At 49.4% G+C, this 20,470-nt stretch overlaps 1 protein-coding gene across 2 annotated transcripts; it reads left to right on the forward strand.

Annotated features, from left to right (window-relative positions):
• The first annotated feature begins 5,176 nt into the window (after positions 1-5,176).
• On the forward strand, positions 5,177-18,340 carry CIB3 (calcium and integrin binding family member 3). 2 transcript variants are annotated; one of them, XM_010361497.1, is made up of 6 exons: positions 5,177-5,271; positions 5,499-5,533; positions 8,966-9,077; positions 10,392-10,539; positions 13,577-13,772; positions 18,222-18,340. In XM_010361497.1, exons 1-6 carry the CDS (start codon positions 5,221-5,223, stop codon positions 18,241-18,243), a joined length of 564 nt encoding a protein of 187 aa, XP_010359799.1. In that variant the 5' UTR covers positions 5,177-5,220; the 3' UTR covers positions 18,244-18,340. The 2 variants fall into 2 exon arrangements, with proteins under 2 accessions (XP_010359799.1, XP_010359800.1); XM_010361498.1 differs by lacking the exons at positions 5,499-5,533; positions 8,966-9,077.
• The last annotated feature ends 2,130 nt before the right edge of the window (positions 18,341-20,470 follow it).

Genomic DNA, 20,470 nt, shown 5'->3' on the forward strand with positions numbered 1-20,470 from the left:
TCATCTCTACAAAAAATACCAAAAATTAGCCGGTGTGGTGGCACATACCTGTGGTCCCAGCTACTCGGGAGGGTGAGGTGGGAGGATCAGTTGAGCCCAGTCGTTTGAGATGAGTCTGAACAACATGGTGAGACCCCATCTCTACAAAAAAGTAAAAAATTAGCCAGGTGTGGTGGTGTGCACATTTCATGTAAATAGAATCACACTATATGTGATTATATAGCTTCTTTCACTCAACGTAACGGTTTTGTTTTCTTCTTTTCTCTTTTTTGCAAAAGTTACCTTGATCAGCATAATGTTTTTATTTGGGTTATTTGTCTTTCTATTTTTGAGATGTAAGAGTTCTTAGTTTTTATTGTGGGTTTTGTTTTTTGTTTTTTGGGTTTTTTTTTTTTTTTTCGAGATAGTCTCGCTCTTATTGCCCAGGCTGGAGTGCAATGGCATGATCTCAGCTCACTGCAACCTCCCCATCCCGGATTCAAGTGATTCTCCTGTCTCAGCCTCCCGAGTAGCTGGGATTACAGGCGCCCACCACCACGTCCAGCTAATTTTTTGTATTTTTAGTAGAGACAGGGTTTCACTAGGTTGGCCAGGCTGGTCTCGAACTCCTGACCTCAGGTGATCCACCCACCTCGTTCTCCCGAAGTGCTGGGATTACAGGCTTGAGCCACCGTGCCTGGCCCCAAGAGTTCTTTATACATTCTGAATAGTAGTTCCTTATGAGATATATGATTTGCAGATACAGTTAGCTCTTCATATCCAGTTTCCTTATCCATGGATTCAATAAACCACGGAGTGAAAATACCTGGAAAGAATCAAATAAAAAGAATACAACAATAAAAAGAATATGAATAAAAATGTATAACAACTATTTATATAGCGTTTATATTTCATTAGATATTATAAGTAATTTAGAGATAATTTAAAGTGTATGGAGGGCCGGGCATGGTGGCTCATGTAATCCCAACACTTTGAGAGGCCAAGGTAGGCAGATTACTTGAGGTCAGGAGTTCGTGACCAGCCTGGCCAACATGGCAAAACCCCATTTCTACTAAAAATACAAAAATTAGCAGACATGGTGGTGTGCACCTGTAATCCCAGCTACTACGGAGGGTGAGGCAGGAGAATTGCTTGAACCCAGGAGGTGGAGGTTGCAGTGAGCCAAGATTGCACCACTGCACTCCAGCCTGGGTGACAGAGCGAGACCCCATCTCAAAAAAATATAAATAAATAAATAAATAAATAAAGTGCATGGAGGATGTGCATAGGCTATATGCAAATATTATGCCATTTTATATAAATGACTTGAGCATCTGAGCATTTCTCCCATTCTGTGGGCATGACAGGTTTTGTGTGAACCTAGTTTAAATTTTTTTTTTTACATTATACTTTATTAATTAATTTATTATTATTTTTTGAGACGGAGTCTTGCTCTGTTGCCCAGGCTGGAGGCTGGAGTGCAACAGCACGATCACAGCTCACTGCAACCTCTGCCTCCCAGGTTCAAGCCATTTTCCTGCCTCAGGCTCCTGAGTAGCTGGGATTACAGGCATGAGCCACCATGCCCGGATAATTTTTTTTGTATTTTCAGTAGAGACGGGGTTTCACCATGTTGGCCAGACTGGTCTCGAACTCCTTACCTCAAGTGATCCACCCGCCTTGGCCTCCCAAAGTGCTAGGATTACAGGTGCGAGCCACTGCACCCAGCCTATACTTTATTTTTTAGAGCAGTCTTAGGTTCACAGCAAAATTGATCAGAAGGTACAGAGATTTCCCGTACACCTGCTGCTTTCATACTTGTATAGCTTCCCCTACAATCAACATCCCCCAGGCGCAAGTGCGTGACAGTAGCTAGTCTGTTACAATTGATGAACTGACACTGATACATCATTATCACCCACAGTGGATAGTGGATAGTTTACATTAGGGGTCACTCTCAGTTGAACATAGGTTTTTATTTCCTTTGGGTAAACACCCAGGAGTCTTTTTTTTGAGACAGGATCTCACTCTGTTTCCCAGCCTGGAGAGCAAGTGCAGTGGATCGATCATAGCCCCCTGCATCCTCAACCTCCCTAGCTCAAGCAATCCTCCCAAGTAGCTGGATGCCACCACGCCTGGCTAATTTTTGTATTTTTTGTAGAGATGGGGCTTCACAATGTTGCCTAGGCTAGTCCAGCTTCTGGGCTAAAGTGATGCTTTTGCCTTGTCCTCCCAAAGTGCTGGGATTACAGGCATGAGCCACCATACCAGGCCCTGAGTCTTGTGGTAAGGTTAAGTTTAATTCTATTTAAAAAGCCCAACCAACCTATTTTCCAGAGTGTCTATACCATTTTGCATCACCACCAGCAATGTATGAGCGTTCCAGTTGCTCCGTACCCTCACCAACACTTGATATTGTTTATTTTTTAAAAGTCAATCTTGAATGGCTGGGCATAGTGGTTCATGCTTGTAAACCCAGCACTTCGGGAGGCTGAGGTGGGCGGATCACCTGAGGTCAGGAGTTTGAGACCAGCCTGGCCAACATAATGAAACTCTTTCTCTACTAAAAATACAAAATTTAGCCAGACGTGGTAGTAGGCGCCTGTAATAATCCCAGCTACTCCAGAGGCTGAGGCAAGGAGAATCATTTGAACCTGGGAGGTGGAGGCTGCAGTGAGCCACTGCACTCCAGCCTCAGTGACAGAGTGAGACTCAGTCTCAAAAAAAAAAAAAAAAAAAAAGTCTAGATCTCGATCTTTTTTTCTTTTGAGACTGAGTCTCACTCTGTCACCCAGGCTGGAGTGCAGTGGTGTGATCTCGGCTCACTGCAATCTCCACCTTCTGGGTTCAAACAATTCTCTTTGCCTCAGCCTTCCAAGTAGCTGGGATTACAGGCACCTGCCACCATGCCTGGCTAATTCTTGAATTTTAGTAGAGACAGTTTTCGCCACATTGACCAGGCTGGTCTCTAACTCCTGACCTCAGATAATTCTCCTGCCATGGCCTCCCAAAGTGCTGGGATCACAGGCGTGAGCCACTGCACCCGGTCAATTGTGTGTGTGTGTTTTTGAGATGGAATCTCACTATGTTGCCCGGGCTGGAGTGCAGTAGCTATTCACAGGTGCAATCCCACTACGGATCAGCACAGGAGTTTTAACCTGCTCCATTTTTTACCTGAGCCAGTTCACCCATCCTAGGTAACCCAGTGGTCCCCAGCTCCCGGGAGGCCACCATACTGATGTCAAACTGAGTGTGGACATCTAGTCAGCATGGTGCACCATCGCCCAGAACTCCTGGATCCTCCTGCTGCAGCCTCTGGAGTAGCTGGGATTACACGTGTGCACCACTGTGCCTGGCAGAATATTAAAGGCTCTGACAATTCCTGCAACAAAGAACTCTATCTGGTGTTATTTAATCCACTGTTTATCAACCTTAAACCTTGGATCACTTTTTTCAAATCATAGCATAACATGATAATAATAATAGGGTGGGCATGGTGGCTAACAATTGTCATCCCAGCACTTTGCGAGGCTGAGGCACAAGATTTGCTTCAGCCCAGGAGTTTGAGACCAGCCTGGGAAACATGGTGAAACCCCATGTCTACAAAAAAATACAAAAAAAAAGGCCGGGCGCGGTGGCTCAAGCCTGTAATCCCAGCACTTTGGGAGGCCGAGGTGGGAGGATCACGAGGTCAGGAGATCAAGACCATCCTGGCTAACACGGTGCAACCCCATCTCTACTAAAAATACAAAAAAATTAGCCAGGCTTGGTGGCAGGTGCCTGTAGTCCCAGCTACTTGGGAGGCTGAGGCAGGAGAATGGCATGAACCCGGGAGGTGGAGCTTGCAGTAAGCTGAGATTGTGCCACTGCACTCCAGCCTGGGCGACAGAGCAAAACTCGGTCTCAAAAACAAAACAAAACAAAACAAAACAAAACAAAAAAAACACAAAAACAAAACAAACAAAAAATTAGCTTGGCATGGTGGTGCACATCTGTGGTCCCAGGTACCTGGGATGCTGAGGCAGGAGAATCACTTGAGCCCAGGAGGCAGAGATTACAGGGAGCCAAGATCATGCCACTGCACTCCAACCTGGGCAACAGAGTGAGACTCTGTCTCAAAAAATAAAACATCATAAAATAGTAATAATAACGTCAATGCACACCCCAGAACTTCATCTAGCTTGTTCATGTTGCCAGTGCAGTGATGCAATCATGGCTCACTACAGCCTCAAACTCCTGGGCTCAAGCAATCCTCCCACCTCAGCCTCCCGAGTAGCTGGGACCACAGGCATGAACCACCACATCCAGCTAATTTTTGTATTTTTAGTAGAGACAAGGCCTTGCCATGCTGCTCAAGCTGATCTTGAACTCCTGGCCTCAAGCGAACCTCATGCTTTGCCTCAAAAGTGCTGGGATTGCAGGTATGAGCCACCTCACCCAACCAAAACCTTATTTTTTTTGGAGATGGAGTCTCACTCCGTCGCCCAGTCTGGAGCGCAATGGTGTGATGTCGGCTCACTGCAACCTCCGCCTCCTAGGTTCAAGCAATTCTCCTGCCTCAGCCTCTGGAGTAGCTGGGATTACAGGCATGCACCACAACAGCAGGTTAATTTTTGTATTTTTAGTAGAGACGGGGTTTCACCTGTGTTGGCCAGGCTGGTCTTGCATTCCTGACCTCAGGTGATCCACCTGCCTCGGCCTCCCAAAGGGCTGGGATTACAGGTATGAGCCAATTCACCCAGCCAAAATATATATATATTTTTTAAATCTCAGATCCTGAGAATGACTGTATGAGGTCGGTATAATGTAATTTTCATCTCATGAATGAGATTCAGAGAAGTCAGGTGACTTGCCCAGGGCCACACAGCTAGTGGGCAGAGAGCTGGAATTTGAGCTGGAGTGTGCCCATAGCCCTTCCATATACCCTGCCTGTCTCTTGAGCGTGCCCCGTAACCCCAGCCTCACCTGGTGGTGGCAGATGTGGTCTCCCCACTGAGGGCTTCTCTGTGATGTCCCACAGCCCTTATCCTCACCCATGGACACATTCAGGCTGTTGTCCAGAGAGCCTGGCTGTAATTTGAGTCTCACCAAGCAGGGGGTGATGGCGTGGGTGGGCGGGTGACAGCCAGGGCAGGGAGATTTGCCCAGACACTGGTACACAACAGCCTGGCAACCCGTGTGGCCCCGAGGAAGCTGGGAGCCTTCAGGGTGCGTCCCCGAGTCTGGACTGTGGTTCACACCATGGGCAACAAGCAGACAGTCTTCACACACGAGCAGCTGGAAGCGTATCAGGTAGAGGGGACAGGAGGGGTCCTCAGTGGGTTTGACAGCTTTGGTTCCGTGGTCTGGGAAGTGGGAACAGAATCCCTTCATCTGGGTGTACCGTCTGCCTGGGTTCCTGGTTCGGCTCTGTGTGTGGCAGCATTGGGCCATCTGTGTGAGTGTGGGGTGGAGGGAGGAGGCCGTGGGAGGAGGCCCCAGAGGCAGGGTTTGGGTTAAGACAACACCTCTCTCCACAGGACTGCACGTTTTTCACAAGGAAGGAGATCATGAGGTCAGTCCAGGGAGGTAGAGAGAAAAGATGTGGAAAAACAACTTTCTGTTCATTGCTGGAGGATATTTGCAATTTGGGGTGTGTGTGTGGGGGGGGGTCCTTCTTCCCTCCTTCCCTCCTTCCCTCCTTCCTCATCCTTCCCTCCCCCTACGAAGAGAAAGGACTAAGAATGGCAAAAGAAAGGCAGTCACGGGATGAGGAGTGGAGGGAAGGGATGGACAGGAACTCCTTCCTTCTTCCTCCTTCCTTCCTTTCCTTCCTCCTTTCCTTTCTTTTCTTTCTTTTTCTCCCTCCTTCTTTCTTCTCTTCTTTCTCTCTTTCTTTTTCTTCCTCCTTCCTTCCTTCCTTCCTTCCTTTTCCTTCCTCTTTCCTTCCTTCCTTTCTTTCTTTCTTTCTTTCTCTTTCTTTCTTTCTTTCTTTCTTTCTTTCTTTTTCTCCTTCTTTCTTTCTTTCTTTCTTCTTTTCTTCCTTCCTTCCTTCCTTCCTTCCTTTCTTTCTTCTTTCTTTTTCTTCTCTCTCTCCTCTCTTTCTTTTCCTCTTTCTTTCCCCTCCCCCTTCCCTCCGCTCCCTCCCTTCTTTTCTTTTTTGTTTGAGATAGGTCTCTATTGCCTAGGCTGGAGTGCAGTAGTGCAATCGCGGCTCATTGCAGCCTCAATCTGCGAAGATCAGGTGATCCCGCCACCTCAGCCTCTCGAGTAGCTGGGACCACTGGTGCGAGCCGCCATGTGCACCTCATTTTTGTATTTTTTCGTAGAGATGGGAGTCTCACTATGTTGCCCAGGCTGGTCTTAAACCCCTAGGCTCAAGCAATCCAGCTGCCTCAGCCTTCCAAAGTGCTTGGATTACAGGTGTGAGCCACCATGCCCAACTGGTATTTCCAATTTGATGGGACTCAAATGGGGAAGGAGAGCAGGTGTGGTCAGTGGACGGAGGCAGAGATGGAAAAGCTGAGAAGTCACATCTTGTCATATTGTCCCAGTCTGTAGGCTGATGAGCTTGGGCTTTCTCCCAAGGGTGGCAGGGAGCCATGGAGCATGCAAGAGCAGGGCAGAGAGCATCAGCTTGTTAGAAAGATTCTCCTGAGGCTGGACACGGTGGCTCATGCCTGTAATCACAGTACTTTGGGAAGACAAGGCAGGTGGATCACCTGAGGTCAGGAGTTTAAGATCAGCCTGGCCAACATGGCGAAACCCCGTCTCTACTAATAATACAAAAATCAGCTGGGCGAGGTGGCGGACGCCTGTAATCCCCGCTACTCAGGAGGCTGAGGCAGGAGAATCGCTTGAACCTGGGAGACAGAGGTTGCAGTGAGCCGAGATCACGCCACTGCACTCCAGCCTGGGTGACAGAGCGAGACTCTGTCTCAAAAAAACAAAATGAAAGATAAAGATTCTCCTGAGACTGGGACTTGAGGCTGGGAGCCAGGTGCAAAGTCCAGAGCCCACTCTGGGTTGCGGGCTTGGCATTACGGTGAGGGTGTGGGGAGGTGGCCCAAGGCTGCTGCAGGTCCCTGGCGTGACCGAGCACGATGGGCACAGATGAGAATCCCACATCATCACTCGGCCTGTGGGGCCGTTGTCCAGGGGCCCCGGCCCACGAACTTGGAGCTGTGAAACCCAAGCTGGGCAGGGTTCGGCTGCAGTGTGATCGGGGCCAAGGCCCCAATTGTGTAGTAACAGGACATCCATTATTGATGGCCACACCTTTTACTCGTGAGTCCCATTGTCTGGGTGAGGACAGCTTGCAGGGTCACCTTGGCCATCACGATCAAATTACCGATGGGGAAACTGAGGCTCAGACAGGGCGGGGCTGACCCCAGGCTGAAGGGTAGGTGCACGGAGTCCCCAAGGCGGTTGAAGCCTGACATTTTTCATCTGTCCCAAGCTTCTTGCTTAACAGATAGAATAACCAAGGCACAGAGCGGGAGAGGAACTTGCTCAGAGCCATATGGAAACCTAAACCCAGGGTATTCCCTGAGGGGACCCCGACAGGGAACTGAGTGGTCAGGAGGGAAGTTCTAGGTCTCCCCACCCTACCTTCATTGAGTTCCTAGTCATCATATGACCCAGGGACTCATGTCTCTCTCAGCGAGAGTCCCTAGCAGCTTGGGAACCTCAGACCCACCAAGGATGGTCTCTGCAAGGCTGCTGCTCAGCATGCCCTAATGAAGGTATGGTGTCACCAGGTGAGGGCATCTGAGTGGAGAACTGGCCTTACAATCTAGATAGTGTGTGTGGTATTCAGTTATTTGCAAAATGCCTTTTGTCTGCCCTTTAGAAAAATGTGAATATTAGCTGTTTGTCTCTGCTCTGACCCATTTGAGGAAACCGTCCCCCCCTTTTTTTTTTTTTGAAATGGAGTCTCATTCTTGTTGCCCAGGCTGGAGTGCAGTGGCATGATCTCGGCTCACTGCAACCTCCTCCTCCTGGGTTCAAATGATTCTCCTGCCTCAGCCTCCCAAGTAACTGGGATTACAGGTGCCTGCCGCCATGCCCAGCTACTTTTTTGTATTTTTAGTAGAGATGGAGCTTCACCATATTGGCCAGGCTGGTCTCGAATTCCTGACCTCTGGTGATCCGCCCACCTCAGCCTCCCAAAGTGCTGGGATTATAGGTGTGAACCGCTGCACCCGGCCCCTTCCTCCCATTATGAAGAGAGGAAGGGGAGGTATGAAAGTGAAGGTATCTTTGGAGGCAGGGTCTTGCTGATAGCATGACAATATCCAGAGATGTGTGGATTATATAGGATTCTCTGAATGCTTGCTGTGATCTGGTCATAAGCACCCTCCCTTCTCCCAGCTCCATCTGCCTTATAAACTCCTACTCATGCTTCAAAGCCCAGCACCAATGTCCCCTTTTCCAGGAACCCCCTTCTCCCTAGCTTGCTTTCCCCCAGTCCAGTCTCCCTTTGTCCTGTGGCCCTCTCTGCACCTTGGCCCTGCCCCCAGGGAGGTAGGGGTGCCTGTGTCGGGCTCTGTATGCTTGAGGTCCAGGCCCAGGGCTGAGGGTTCTTGGGGACACAGTATCCCTCGGTGTGCAGTGAGCAGCTGTGAATGTGAAAGAGAAGGGACTCGGCCGGGCGCAGTGGCTCACGCCTGTAATCCCAGCACTTTGGGAGGCCGAAGCAGGTGGATCATCTGAGGTCAGGAGTTTGAGACCAGCCTGACCAACATGCTGAAACCCTGCTTCTACTAAAAATACAAAAGAATTAGCCGGGCGTGGTGGGGTGTGCCTGTAGTCCCAGCTACTCGGGAGGCTGAGGCAGGAGAATTGCTTGAACCTGGGAGACAGGGGTTACAGTGAGCTGAGATTGCGCCACTGCACTCCAGACTGGGCGACAGACCGAGACTCCGTCTCAAAAAACAAAGAAGAGACAAGCCTCTTGCCTGCTCCCTGCTCCCAGCCTTTCCCAGCTTTTTCCTCCCCACATCAGGCTCTTCTATCGCTACCAGGACCTGGCCCCGCAGCTCGTGCCCCTCGACTATACCACCTGCCCCGACGTGAAGGTGCCCTATGAGCTCATTGGCAGCATGCCTGAGCTGAAGGTACGCCCAGGCCATGGGACAGACAGGGGAAAAAATAGTAGAGATGTCTCTCATTGCATTCCTCTGAGGTCGGTGCTGCAGTTATCCCCATTTTACAGATAAGAAAACTGAGGCTCAGAGAGGTTAAGACACTTGTTCATGGTCACACAGCTACAATGTCACAGAGACAGGGTTAAAACCCAGAGTTGACTGGCGTGGTGGCTCAAGCCTGTAATCCCAGCACTTTGGGAGGCTGAGGCAAGTGGATCACCTGAGGTCAGGAGTTCGAGACCAGCCTGGCCAACATGGTGAAACCCTGTCTCTACTAAAAATACAAAAATTAGCTGGATGTGGTAGCACATGCCTGTAATCTCAGCTACTAGAGAGACTGAGGCGGGAGAATTGCTTGAACTCAGGAGGTGGAGGTTGTAGTGAGCAGAGATCTAGCCACAGTACTCCAGCCTGGGCGACAGAGTGTGACTCTGTCTCAAAAAACTCAGAATTGGGAGGATGAAACGAGATAATACAGGTTACAAACTCAGTACAGGGTGTGTTTTGTGTCAAGTACTCAGAGAACGTTAGTTCTTCTTGTAACAGGAGCTGCTACATGCAGGTTTTTTTCACCAGGATGTTTGACACATGGTTTGTGCATCCAAGGGGAACTTGTGGGTTGAGTAACTGACTGTGAGTAGGGCTGATTTTATTGCAAGTGACAAAAACCTTATTTGAGAGGGACAGAATGGATTGGATCAGAATGGATTGCCCCTGAACAACAACAAAAAAATCCAGAGGCAGGGACAGTGTCAGGTATGGCTGGAACCAGGGCCTCTGATGATGTGCTCAGGAATCTCCCCCCATCTCTTGGCTCCTTCCAGGAAGAGGTTTCAGTCTAAGGCAGCCTCTCCTCTTGAGGTTGTGAAAGGACCTCTCAGCCACTCAGCTTTAGCTTCTGTGAACTTTGCAAGCAGCAGTAACGAGGTCCTCTCCCTCCCAATTTTTCAGAAAAATGTCCCAGGGCAGTCTCTGATTGGCTAGCTTGAGTCACATGCCCATCCTAGAGCCAATCACTGTTGCCAGGAGAATGGAACTCTCTGATTGGCCCTGCCTGGGTCACATGGCTGCTCCAAGAGCTGGAAGTGGGGTCAAGGTTGCTCAGACCACAGGGGCAGAGAGTGGAGTTGTCCAAAGTCCTGTCCAGGGACCATGGGAGGGAGTGGGTCTTGATGGAGAGTGCTTGGAGACTCCCGGAAAGTGGGTGCTGAGAGTGAGACCACATGGAACCCCAGAGACCCTGGGGGTCGGAGGACGGCCTCCCAGCTTCCTTTCTCTCCCCAGGACAACCCATTCCGCCAGAGGATCGCCCAGGTCTTCTCGGAGGATGGGGATGGCCACATGACCCTGGATAACTTTTTGGACATGTTTTCTGTGATGAGCGAAATGGCTCCCCGAGACCTCAAGGCTTACTATGCTTTTAAAATTTACGGTGCGTGCATGGCCCTGAGGTTGGGGAGCATGGAGATGGGATGGGGAGTGCGAACTGGGTGAGTGGCACCCACATCACAAATGTCTCCCCAGAGGTTTTGAGGCCCTGCGTGACCCTGTCCTCCACCCCACTCCAATGCCTCCCCAGCTCATGTATTTGCTAACTCTATTCCAGCCCACACGGGCCTTGTTGTTCCTGAAACACAGTCTTCGGCCTCTGGGCCTTTGCCTCTGCTGAACCCTCTGCCTAGAACACCTTTCACCTGGTTCCTTATTTACTTAGTTATTTTTATTTTTTATTTTTTTGAGATGGAATTTCGCTTTTTTTGCCCAGGCTAGAGTGCAGTGACTCAATCTTGACTCACTGCAACCTCTGCCTCCGAGGTTCGAGTGATTCTCATGCCTCAGCCTTCTGAGTAGCTGGGATTACAGGCACATGCCATCACACCCGGCTAATTTTTGTATTTTTAGCAGAGATGGGGTTTTGCTGTGTTGGCCAGGCTGGTCTTGAACTCTTGACCTTGGGTGATCCGCCCGCCTCGGCCTCCTAAAGTGCTGGGATTACAGGCATGAGCCACCGCGTCCAGATCCCCTGGCTCCTTCTTTCCTTGAAGTCTAGGTCGAAAGTAGGCCTCTCCCCATTCATCCCCCCATCCCACCATCCTATTTCTCTTCTAGCACCAGGCAATGCTGCTTAATTTCTTGTTCCTTGACCTGTTCACTTCTTATTGACTTTGTCCCTGAGAAGACTCAAAGGTACTGACAGTATCTGTTTTGCTCACCATCTGTCTTCTGAGCCTGGCTCAGTAAATATTTGTTGAATGACTGAATGAAAGAATCTTAGTGCCTGGCACCTTGTGTGCACTCAATAAATACTTGGTTTTTTGTTTTGTTTTGTTTTGTTTTTTGCTTTTGTTTTTTTGAGACAAAGTCTTGCTCTATCCCCCAGACTGGAGTGCAGTGACGCGATCTCAGCTCACTGCAACCTCCGTCTTCCAGGTTCAAGCAATTCTCCTACCTCAGTCTCCTGAGTAGCTGAGATTGATTACAGGCGCCTGCCACCACGCCTGACTCATTTTTTGTATTTTTAGTAGAGATGGGGTTTCACCATGTTGGCCAGACTGGTCTCGAACTCCTGACCTCAGGTGATCCACCCACCTCGGCCTCCCAAAATGCTGAGATTACAGGCATGAGCCACTGCACCCAGCCAAATTTTTTATATTTTTAGTAGAGATGGGGTTTACCATGTTGGCCAGGCTGGTCTTGAACTCTTGATCTCAAGTGATCCACCCACCCCAGCTTCCCAAAGTGGCGGGCTTACAGGCATGAGCCACCGTGCCCTGCCACCATAATACTTTTTGAGTGAGTACATGAAAAATAGTTATCATGTTGCCCAACACATAGTAGGTGCTCAATAAATACTTGTTGCATGAATGAATGAATGAATGAAAAAGTTATCAGAGTGCCTGGCACACAACAGACACTCAATAAATACTTGTTGAGTGAGTGAATGAATGAAAAACAGTTATCATGGTGCTCGATACATAGTAGGTGTTCAATAAATACTTGAATAAATGAATGAAAGAGCTATCACAGTGTCTGGCACACAGTAGGCACTCAATAACTATTTTTATTTATTTTTTTATTTTTTTACCGAGACAGTCTTGCTTTTGTCGCCCAGGCTGGAGTGCAATGGCGCAATCTCAGATCACTGCGACCTCTGCCTCCCAGGTTCAAGCGATTCTCCTGCCTCAGCCTACCTAGTAGCTGGGATTACAGGCACCCGCACCACCCCCTGCTAATTTTTGTACTTTTAGTAGAGATGGGGTTTCACCATGTTGGCCAGGCTGGCCTGGAACTCCTGACCTCAGGTGATCCACCCATCTCAACCTCCCAAAGTGCTGGGATTACAGGCATGAGCAACTGCGCCGGGCCAATAACTATTTTTTGAATGAGCAAATGAAAAATTATTATCACAGTGCCAGGACACAGTAGGTACTCAATCAATACTTGTTAAGTGAGTGAATGAATGAAAATTGCACTCAATAAATACTTGTTGAGTGAGTGAATGAATGAAAGTCAGTTACTGTGATGCCTGACACATAGCGGATGCTCAATAAATACTTGTATGAGTGAATAAAAAAGTTATTACAGTGCCTAGCACCCAGCAGGCACTCAATACTTGTAAAAATGAATGAATCAGGTGGGGTGCGGTGGCTCCCACCTGTAACCCCAGCACTTTGGGAGGCTGAGGTGGGTGGATTACCTGAGGTCAGGAATTTGAGACCAGCCTGGCCAACATGGGGAATCCCCTCTCTACTAAAAATACAAAATTTAGCCAGGTGTGGTGGCAGGCACCTGTAATCCCAGTTATTTGGGAGGCTGAGGCAAGAGAATCACTTGAACCCGGGAGGTGGAGGTTGCTGAGCCAAGATTGTGCCACTGCACTCCAGCGTGGGCGACAGTGAGACTCCATCTCAAAGAAAAAAAAAAAGTATGAATGAAAAAGTCATTACATAAGTACTTGTTGAATGAATGAATGAACTCCCAGCAAGTCCCTGCCCAATTTTAAGGCAAGTTCCAGATTTTACACCAGGGTCTTGGGTGCCCTCCCAGGGCCTCAGTTCCTCTTTTTTTTTTTTTTTTTTTTTTTTTTTTTTTTTTTTTTTTTGAGACGGAGTTTCGCTCTTGCTGCCCAGGCTGGAATGCAGTGGTGAGGTCTCACCTCACTGCAACCTCCACCTCCCGGGCTCAAGTGATTCTTCTGCCTCAGCCTCCTGAGTAGCTGGGATTACAGGTGCATGCCACCACACCTGGGTAATTTTTGTATTTTTAGTAGAGACAGGGTTTCACCATGTTGGCCAGGCTGGTCTCAAACTCCTGACCTCAGGTGTTCCACTCGCCTCAGCCTCTCTAAGTGCTGGGATTACAGGTGTGAGCCACCGTGCCCAACCTTGTAACATGGGCACAGTATGTGCCCACAGCCGGCCCAGCCCGCCTGCCACCTGCTGTCACTCCCCATCCATCCTGCTCTGCAGATTTTAACGACGACGACTACATTTGTGCGTGGGACCTGGAGCAGACGGTGACCAAACTGACTCGGGGGGAGCTGAGCGCCGAGGAGGTGAGCCTGGTGTGTGAGAAGGTGCTGGATGAGGCTGATGGAGACCATGATGGTCGGCTGTCCCTGGAAGACTTCCAGAACATGATCCTCCGGGCACCAGACTTCCTCAGGTGATGCTCTCCACCACCGCCCACAGTCCACTTGCACATCTGAAGGGGCTGTTACGGAGGCAGTTCACAGACTCTGTTTCCGAAAATTCCTCTATGCATTCTTTTGTGACCTTGGGGAACTTTGTCGATTTCCCTGATCTCAGTCCTTGCATCTATAAAATGGGGATAATTAGGGACTCCCTGGGCACCTCCTGCGGGTGGATACACCTCTTTCAGCAACCAGAATGTGGCTGGACTTCAGCCCTTATTGCCTGAAGAGTTTGCAGTGAACAGACTGTGCAACTGTACTTGGCAGCCTTTGGGGAAAATCAGCCCCCACTGCAGGGCAAAGTATGGCCAATAGGCCACTGTGACCCAAAGCCTGGTTTTGTACCTCTTGTGAGCTAAGGATGGCTTTTATATTTTCAAAAGATTGAAAAACAATAAAAGAATAATAATATTCCAACCAGGTGGGGTGGTTCATGCCTTTAATCCCAGCACTTTGGGAGGCTAAGTGGGGAGGACCTCTTGAGCCCAGGAGCTTGAGGTCAACCTGGGGAACATAAGGAGAGCCCATATCTACAAATAAATAAATAAATAAATAGCCAGGTGTGGTGGTGCATGCCTGTAGTCCCAGCTACTTGGGAGGCTGAGGCTGGAGGATTGCTTGAGCCAAGGAGGTCAAGGCTGCAGTGAACTCTAATTGTGCCATGCACTCCAGCCTGGGTCACAGAGTGAGATTCTGTCTCAAAAATAAATAAATACATTTAATTTTTTTAAGAAAAATTTTTAAAAAGATAATTCCATGACACATGACAGTGGTACGAAATTCAAATTTCTGTGTCCATCAATAAAGTTTTTTTTTTTTTTTTTTTGAGACGGAGGCTCGCTTTGTAGCCCAGGCTGGAGTGCAGTGGCGCCCTCTCGGCTCACTGCAAGCTCCACCTCCCGGGTTCACGCCATTCTGCCGCCTCAGCCTCCCAAGTAACTGGGACTACAGGCACCTGCCACCACGCCCAGTTAATTTATTTTTGTATTTTTAGTAGAGACGGGGTTTCATCGTGTTAGCCAGGATGGCCTCAATCTCCTGACCTCGTGATCTGCCTGCCTCCACCTCCTAAAGTGCTGGGATTATAGGCGTGAACCACCGCGCCTGGCCCATCAATAAAGTTTCACTGGGACACAGCCACACCTGTTTGTGTACATTTTGTCTATGGCTGCTTGTGTGCTTCAACAACAGAGTTGCGTCATGGTGTAAAGTTGAAAACATCAACTATTTGGCCATTTACAGAAAAAGGTTTGCTGAACCCCAAATTAATATATGGAGAAAATTCAGCACAGCTCCTGGCATACAATGGGTGTTTAATAAATTGCTGTTGCTGCTATTACTATTTTATAATTTTTGAATTTCACTTCATTTTTTATTTTTTGAATTGACAAATAATGATTGTACATATTCATAGGGTACACAGTGATGTTTCTTTTTGTTTGATTTTTTGTTTGTTTTGAGATGGAGTCTTGCTCTGTTGCCCAGGCTGGAGTGCAGTGGTGCGATCTCAGCTCACTGCAACCTCCGCCTCCTGGGTTCAAGTGATTCTCCTGCCTCAGCCTCCCGAGTAGCTGGGATTACAGGCATGTGACACCACACCCAGCTAATTTTTGAATTTTTAGTGAAGACAGGGTTTTGACATGTTGGCCAGGCTGGTCTTGAACTCCTGACCTCAAGTGATCCACCCACTCTGGCCTCCCAGACTGCTGGGAGTACAAACATGAGCCACCTTGCCCGGCCTGTTTGTTTTGAGACAGGGTCTCACTCTGTGACCCAGACTGCAATGCATGGTGCAGTCAGCTCACTGCAGACTCCAACTCCTAGGCTCAAGAGATCCTCCCGCCTCAACTTCCCAAGTAGCTGGGACTACAGGGCCGAGCCCAGTGGCTCACATCTGTAATCCCAGCATTTTAGGGGGCTGAGGTAGTAGTCTCTACTAAAAATACAAAAATTAGCCTGGGCATGCTGGGGCACACCTCTAGTCCCAGCTACTTGGGAGGCTGAGGCAGGAGAATCACTTGAACCCAAACCTGGCAGGTGGAGGTTGCAGTGAGCCAAGATTGCGCCACTGTACTCCAGCTTGAGTGAGACTCTGTCTCAAAAAAAAAAAAAAAAAAAAAAAAAGTAGCTGGGACTACACGTACGTGCCACTGTGCCTGGCTAATTTTGTTTATTTTAATTAATTAATTAATTAATTGGCCGGGCGCGGTGGCTCAAGCCTGTAATCCCAGCACTTTGGGAGGCCGAGACGGGCGGATCACGAGGTCAGGAGATCGAGACCATCCTGGCTAACACGGTGAAACCCCGTCTCTACTAAAAAAATACAAAAATCTAGCCGGGCGAGGTGGCGGGCGCCTGTAGTCCCAGCTACTCCGGAGGCTGAGGCAGGAGAATGGCGTGAACCCGGGAGGCGGAGCTTGCGGTGAGCTGAGATCCGGCCACTGCACTCCAGCCTGGGAGACAGAGCGAGACTCTGTCTCAAAAAAAAAAAAATAAAATAATTAATTAATTATTATTTTTTTTTTTGAGACAGAGTCTCGCTCTGTCACCCAGGATGGAGTGCAGTGGTGCTATCTTGGCTCACAGCAACCTCCACCTCCCAGGTTCAAGCAATTCTCCCTGCCTCAGCCTCCCGAGTATCTGGGATTACAGGCGCCCACCACCAGCCCGGTTAATTTTTGTGTTTTTTAGTAGAGATGGGGTTTTGCCATGTTGGTCAGGCTGGTCTTGAACTCCTGACCTCAGGTGATCTGCCCACCTCGGCCTCCCAAAGTGCTGGGATTACAGGTGTGAGCCATCATGCCTGGCCTGTTTTTGTTTTTATCTATAACCTGAGACAGTGCTGAAAATGTTGAGATAGGGTCTCACTCTGTTGCCCAGGCTGGAGTGCAGTGGCACAATCACAGCTCACTGCAGCCTCTACCTCTTGGGCTCAAGAGTAATCCTCCCAACTCAGCCTCTGGAGGAGCTGGGACTACAGGCACACACCACCATGCCTAGCTAATTAAAAACTTTTTTTTTTTTTTTTGTGGAGACAAGGTCTTGCTTTGTTGCCCAGGCTGTTCTCAAACTCCTGGCCTCAACTGATCCTCCTGCCTTGGCCTCCCAAAGTCCTGAGATGACAGGGGTGAGTCACTGCACCAGGCCACTTAGTGGTTTCAATACATATAATGTATGATGAACAGATCAGGGTCATTAGCATATCCATCATCTCAAATGTGTATTATTTCTTTGTGTTGAGAACATTCAGTATCCTCCTTCTAGCTATTTGAAACTTTATATCATATGGCAGGGTGTGGTGGTTCATGCCTGTAATCCTAGCACTTTGGGAGGCTAAGGTGGGTGGATCGCTTGAGCACAGGAGTTCAAGACCAGCCTGGACAACATGGTGAAACCCCATCTCTACAAAAAGCAACAACAACAACAAAAATTAGCTGTCAATGGTGGTGCACGCCTGTGGTCCCAACTACTCGGGAGGCTGAAGTGGGAGAATCGCCTGAGCCCAAGGAGGTGGAGGCTGCAGTGAGCAGTGATTGAGGCGCTGCACTCCAGCCTGGGTGACAGAGTGAGATCCTGTCTCAAAAAATAAAAAAAAAAGGCCGGGCATGGTGACTCATGTAATTCCAGCACTTTGGGAGGCCAAAACGGGCGGATCACCTGAGGTCAGGAGTTCGAGGCCAGCCTGGCCAACGTGGTGAAACCCCGTTTCTACTAAAAATACAAAAAATTAGCCAGGCGTGGTGGCCGGCGCCTATAATCCCAGCTACTTGGGAGGCTGAGGCAGGAGAATCGCTTGAACCCTGGGGATTGGAGGCTGCAGTGAGCCGAGATCGCACCACCGTACTCCAGCCTGGGCGACACAGTGAGACTCTGTCTCCCCCCCCATCCCCCCAAAAAAAATTTAAAAAAAAAAAAGGAAAATAAAAAGAAAAAGAAAAAAGGCTGGGCACAGTGGCTCACACCTGTAATCCCAACACTTTGGGAGGCCGAGGTGGGCAGATCACTTGAGATCAGGAGTTCAAGACCAGCCTGGCCAACATGGTGAAACCCCGTCTCTACTGAAAATAGAAAAATTAACTGGGCGTGGTGGCATGCACCTGTAATCCCAGCTACCCGGGAGGCTGAGGCATGAGAATCACTTGAATCCAGGAGGCAGAGGTGGCAGTGAGCCGAGATCACACCACTGCACTCCAGCCTGGGCAACAGAGCCAGACTCCGTCTCAAAAACAACAAAAAATTAAAAAAGTAAACGCACGTGCTCTCAACCTCTGTGGGGGTCCCCCGGCCTAGGGTTGTTTGAGGGGTCCACACGGCATCCTTCCTGCCTGGCCCAGGGAATTGCCGTGAGCGTGTTGAAGGGGAGGAGGAAAAGGGGTTGTCCACTTCTTGAAGGCATTGACTCCTTTTCTCTCTGCACACAGCACCTTCCACATCCGAATCTGATGGCACCACAGAGAAGCTGGGCTATAGGAGAGCGGGGTGACCCCTCACCCGCTGTGGACTCTGGTTTCTGAGAATAAACACGAGTTGCTGAGTCACACCTGCTGGGAGGACACATTTTTCCACCTTAAAACTGGAAGACAGGAGGGAGGCAGTCTAGAATCTTATCTTTGACTTTGCTGTGTGACCCTGAGTGTGGCCACACCCTCTCTGAGCCACGATCTCCCTGTTTGTGCAAGGAAGGGGTGACTCCTAGATCGTCCTCACTGTGAAGGCTGGAAATGCCTTGTTGTGGGTGTCTGTGGCGGGGATGAGGTGGGGAGATCGGGCCCATGCTGTCCTGCCCCAGGGTTCCCACCCCGAAGGCCAAACCTTACCTTTGACTGCCCTGAGTCATCAAAGGGACTGAAACTTTTACTCCCGGGCTGATTCATTAGAGCTGCCAAGAGAAGTCCTCTGACTGGGAGGGATGGGAATGTCATTCACTGAGGTGGCTACTGCACTTTACAGTTTATGATGCATCTGGCCCCTAGCGTGACTTTGACCCCCCCCCCATGACATCCCTGCAGGGTAGGCTGAGGATCATGCCCTCATTTGGAGGGAGCAGAGTGACTTGCCTAAGGCCACCCCACAAGTCATTTGCAGGGGCAGGCTTGAACTCAGGTGCACCTCATACCGGATCCCAGATGTCTGAACCTTGTACATTTGGGGAGCCCCACACCCCCTCCACCTCGGGTTGCCCCAGGGCCTCCATCTATGCCCCAGTCAGTCCAAGGAGTAGTCACTCCTGCAGCCAAGACCAGCCCCTAGGGACCTTCCCAGACACCTCCATTGTACGGTATGTCATGTCTAGAGAGCTCACTCCCATCCTAAAACCCTAATAAATTAAGCAGCTACTGGGCCGGGCACGATGACTCAAGCCTGTAACCCCAGCATTTTGGGAGGCCGAGGCGGGCAGATTGTCTGAGCTCAGGAATTCGAGACCAGCCTTGGTAACATGGCGAAGTCCCATCTCTAGCAAAAATACAAAAATTAGCTGGGTGTGGTGGTGCACGCCTGTAGTCCCAGCTATTTGGGAGGCTGAGGTGGGAGGATTGCTTGAGCCCAGGAGAGGGAAGTTGTAGTGACTGGAGATCATGCTACTGTACTCCAGCCTGGGCAACAGAGCGAGACTCTGCCAAAAAAAAAAAAAAAAAAAAAAAAAGCCAGGCACAGTGGCTCATGCCTGTAATCCCAGCACTTCAGGAGGCTGAGACAGGCAGATCCCCTGAGCTCGGAATTCGAGACCAGCATGGGCAGCATGGCGAAACCCTGTCTCTACCAAAAATACAAAAATTAACTGGATGTGGTGGTGCATGCCTGTAGTCCCAACTACTCAGGAGGCTGAGGCAGGAGAATCGATTGAACCAGGAGGCAGAGGTTGCAGTGAACCGAGATCGAACCACTGCACTTCAGCCTGGGCAACAGACTAAGACTCTGTCTCAAAAAAAAAAAAAAAAAGAAAAAGAAAAAGAAAAAAAAAAGAAAAGCACCTACTGTGCACCAAAGCCCCAGGCTTTACATGCATTCGGCTGGTTCATCCTGAAGAGGGACTGCTCTTCTCATTCTCCAAGTAAGAAAGTAGGCCCAGAGATGTCTAGACTTGCCAAAGGTCACACAGCCCCACAACTTAGGATTCCCTCCACCATCATGGCCCTGTGACGCCTTCTCCGTCCCCAGCCTTTTTTTTTTTTTTTAGATAGAGTCTTGCTCTGTCACCCAGGCTGGAGTGCAGTGGCTTGGTCTCGGCTCACTGCAACCTCTGCCTCCCAGGTTCAAGCGATTCTCCTGCCTCAGCCTCCTTAGTAGCTGGGATTACAGGCGTGAGCCACCACGCCTGGCCAATTTTTGTAGTTTTTAGTAGAGATGGGGTTTCACCATGTTGGCCAGGCTGGTCTTGAACTCCTGACCTCAGGTGATCCACCTGCCTTGTCCCCCCAAAGTGCTGGGATTACAGGTGTGAGCCACTGCACCCGGTCAGCTTTTTTTCTTTTCTTTTCTTTTTTGAGACAAGGTCTCTCTCTGTTGCTCAGGCTGAAGTGGGGTGATCATGACTCACTGCAGCCTTGAACTCCTGGGCTCAGATGATCCTCCCGTCTCAGCCTCCCAAATAGCTGAGACTACAGGCGTGTGCCACTACATCTGGCTCAGTTTTTGAATTTTTGTAGATATGAGGCCTTGTCATATTGCC

This window comes from Rhinopithecus roxellana, chromosome 8 (genome assembly GCF_007565055.1).
Source record: "Rhinopithecus roxellana isolate Shanxi Qingling chromosome 8, ASM756505v1, whole genome shotgun sequence".
Taxonomy (NCBI): Eukaryota; Metazoa; Chordata; class Mammalia; order Primates; family Cercopithecidae; genus Rhinopithecus; species Rhinopithecus roxellana.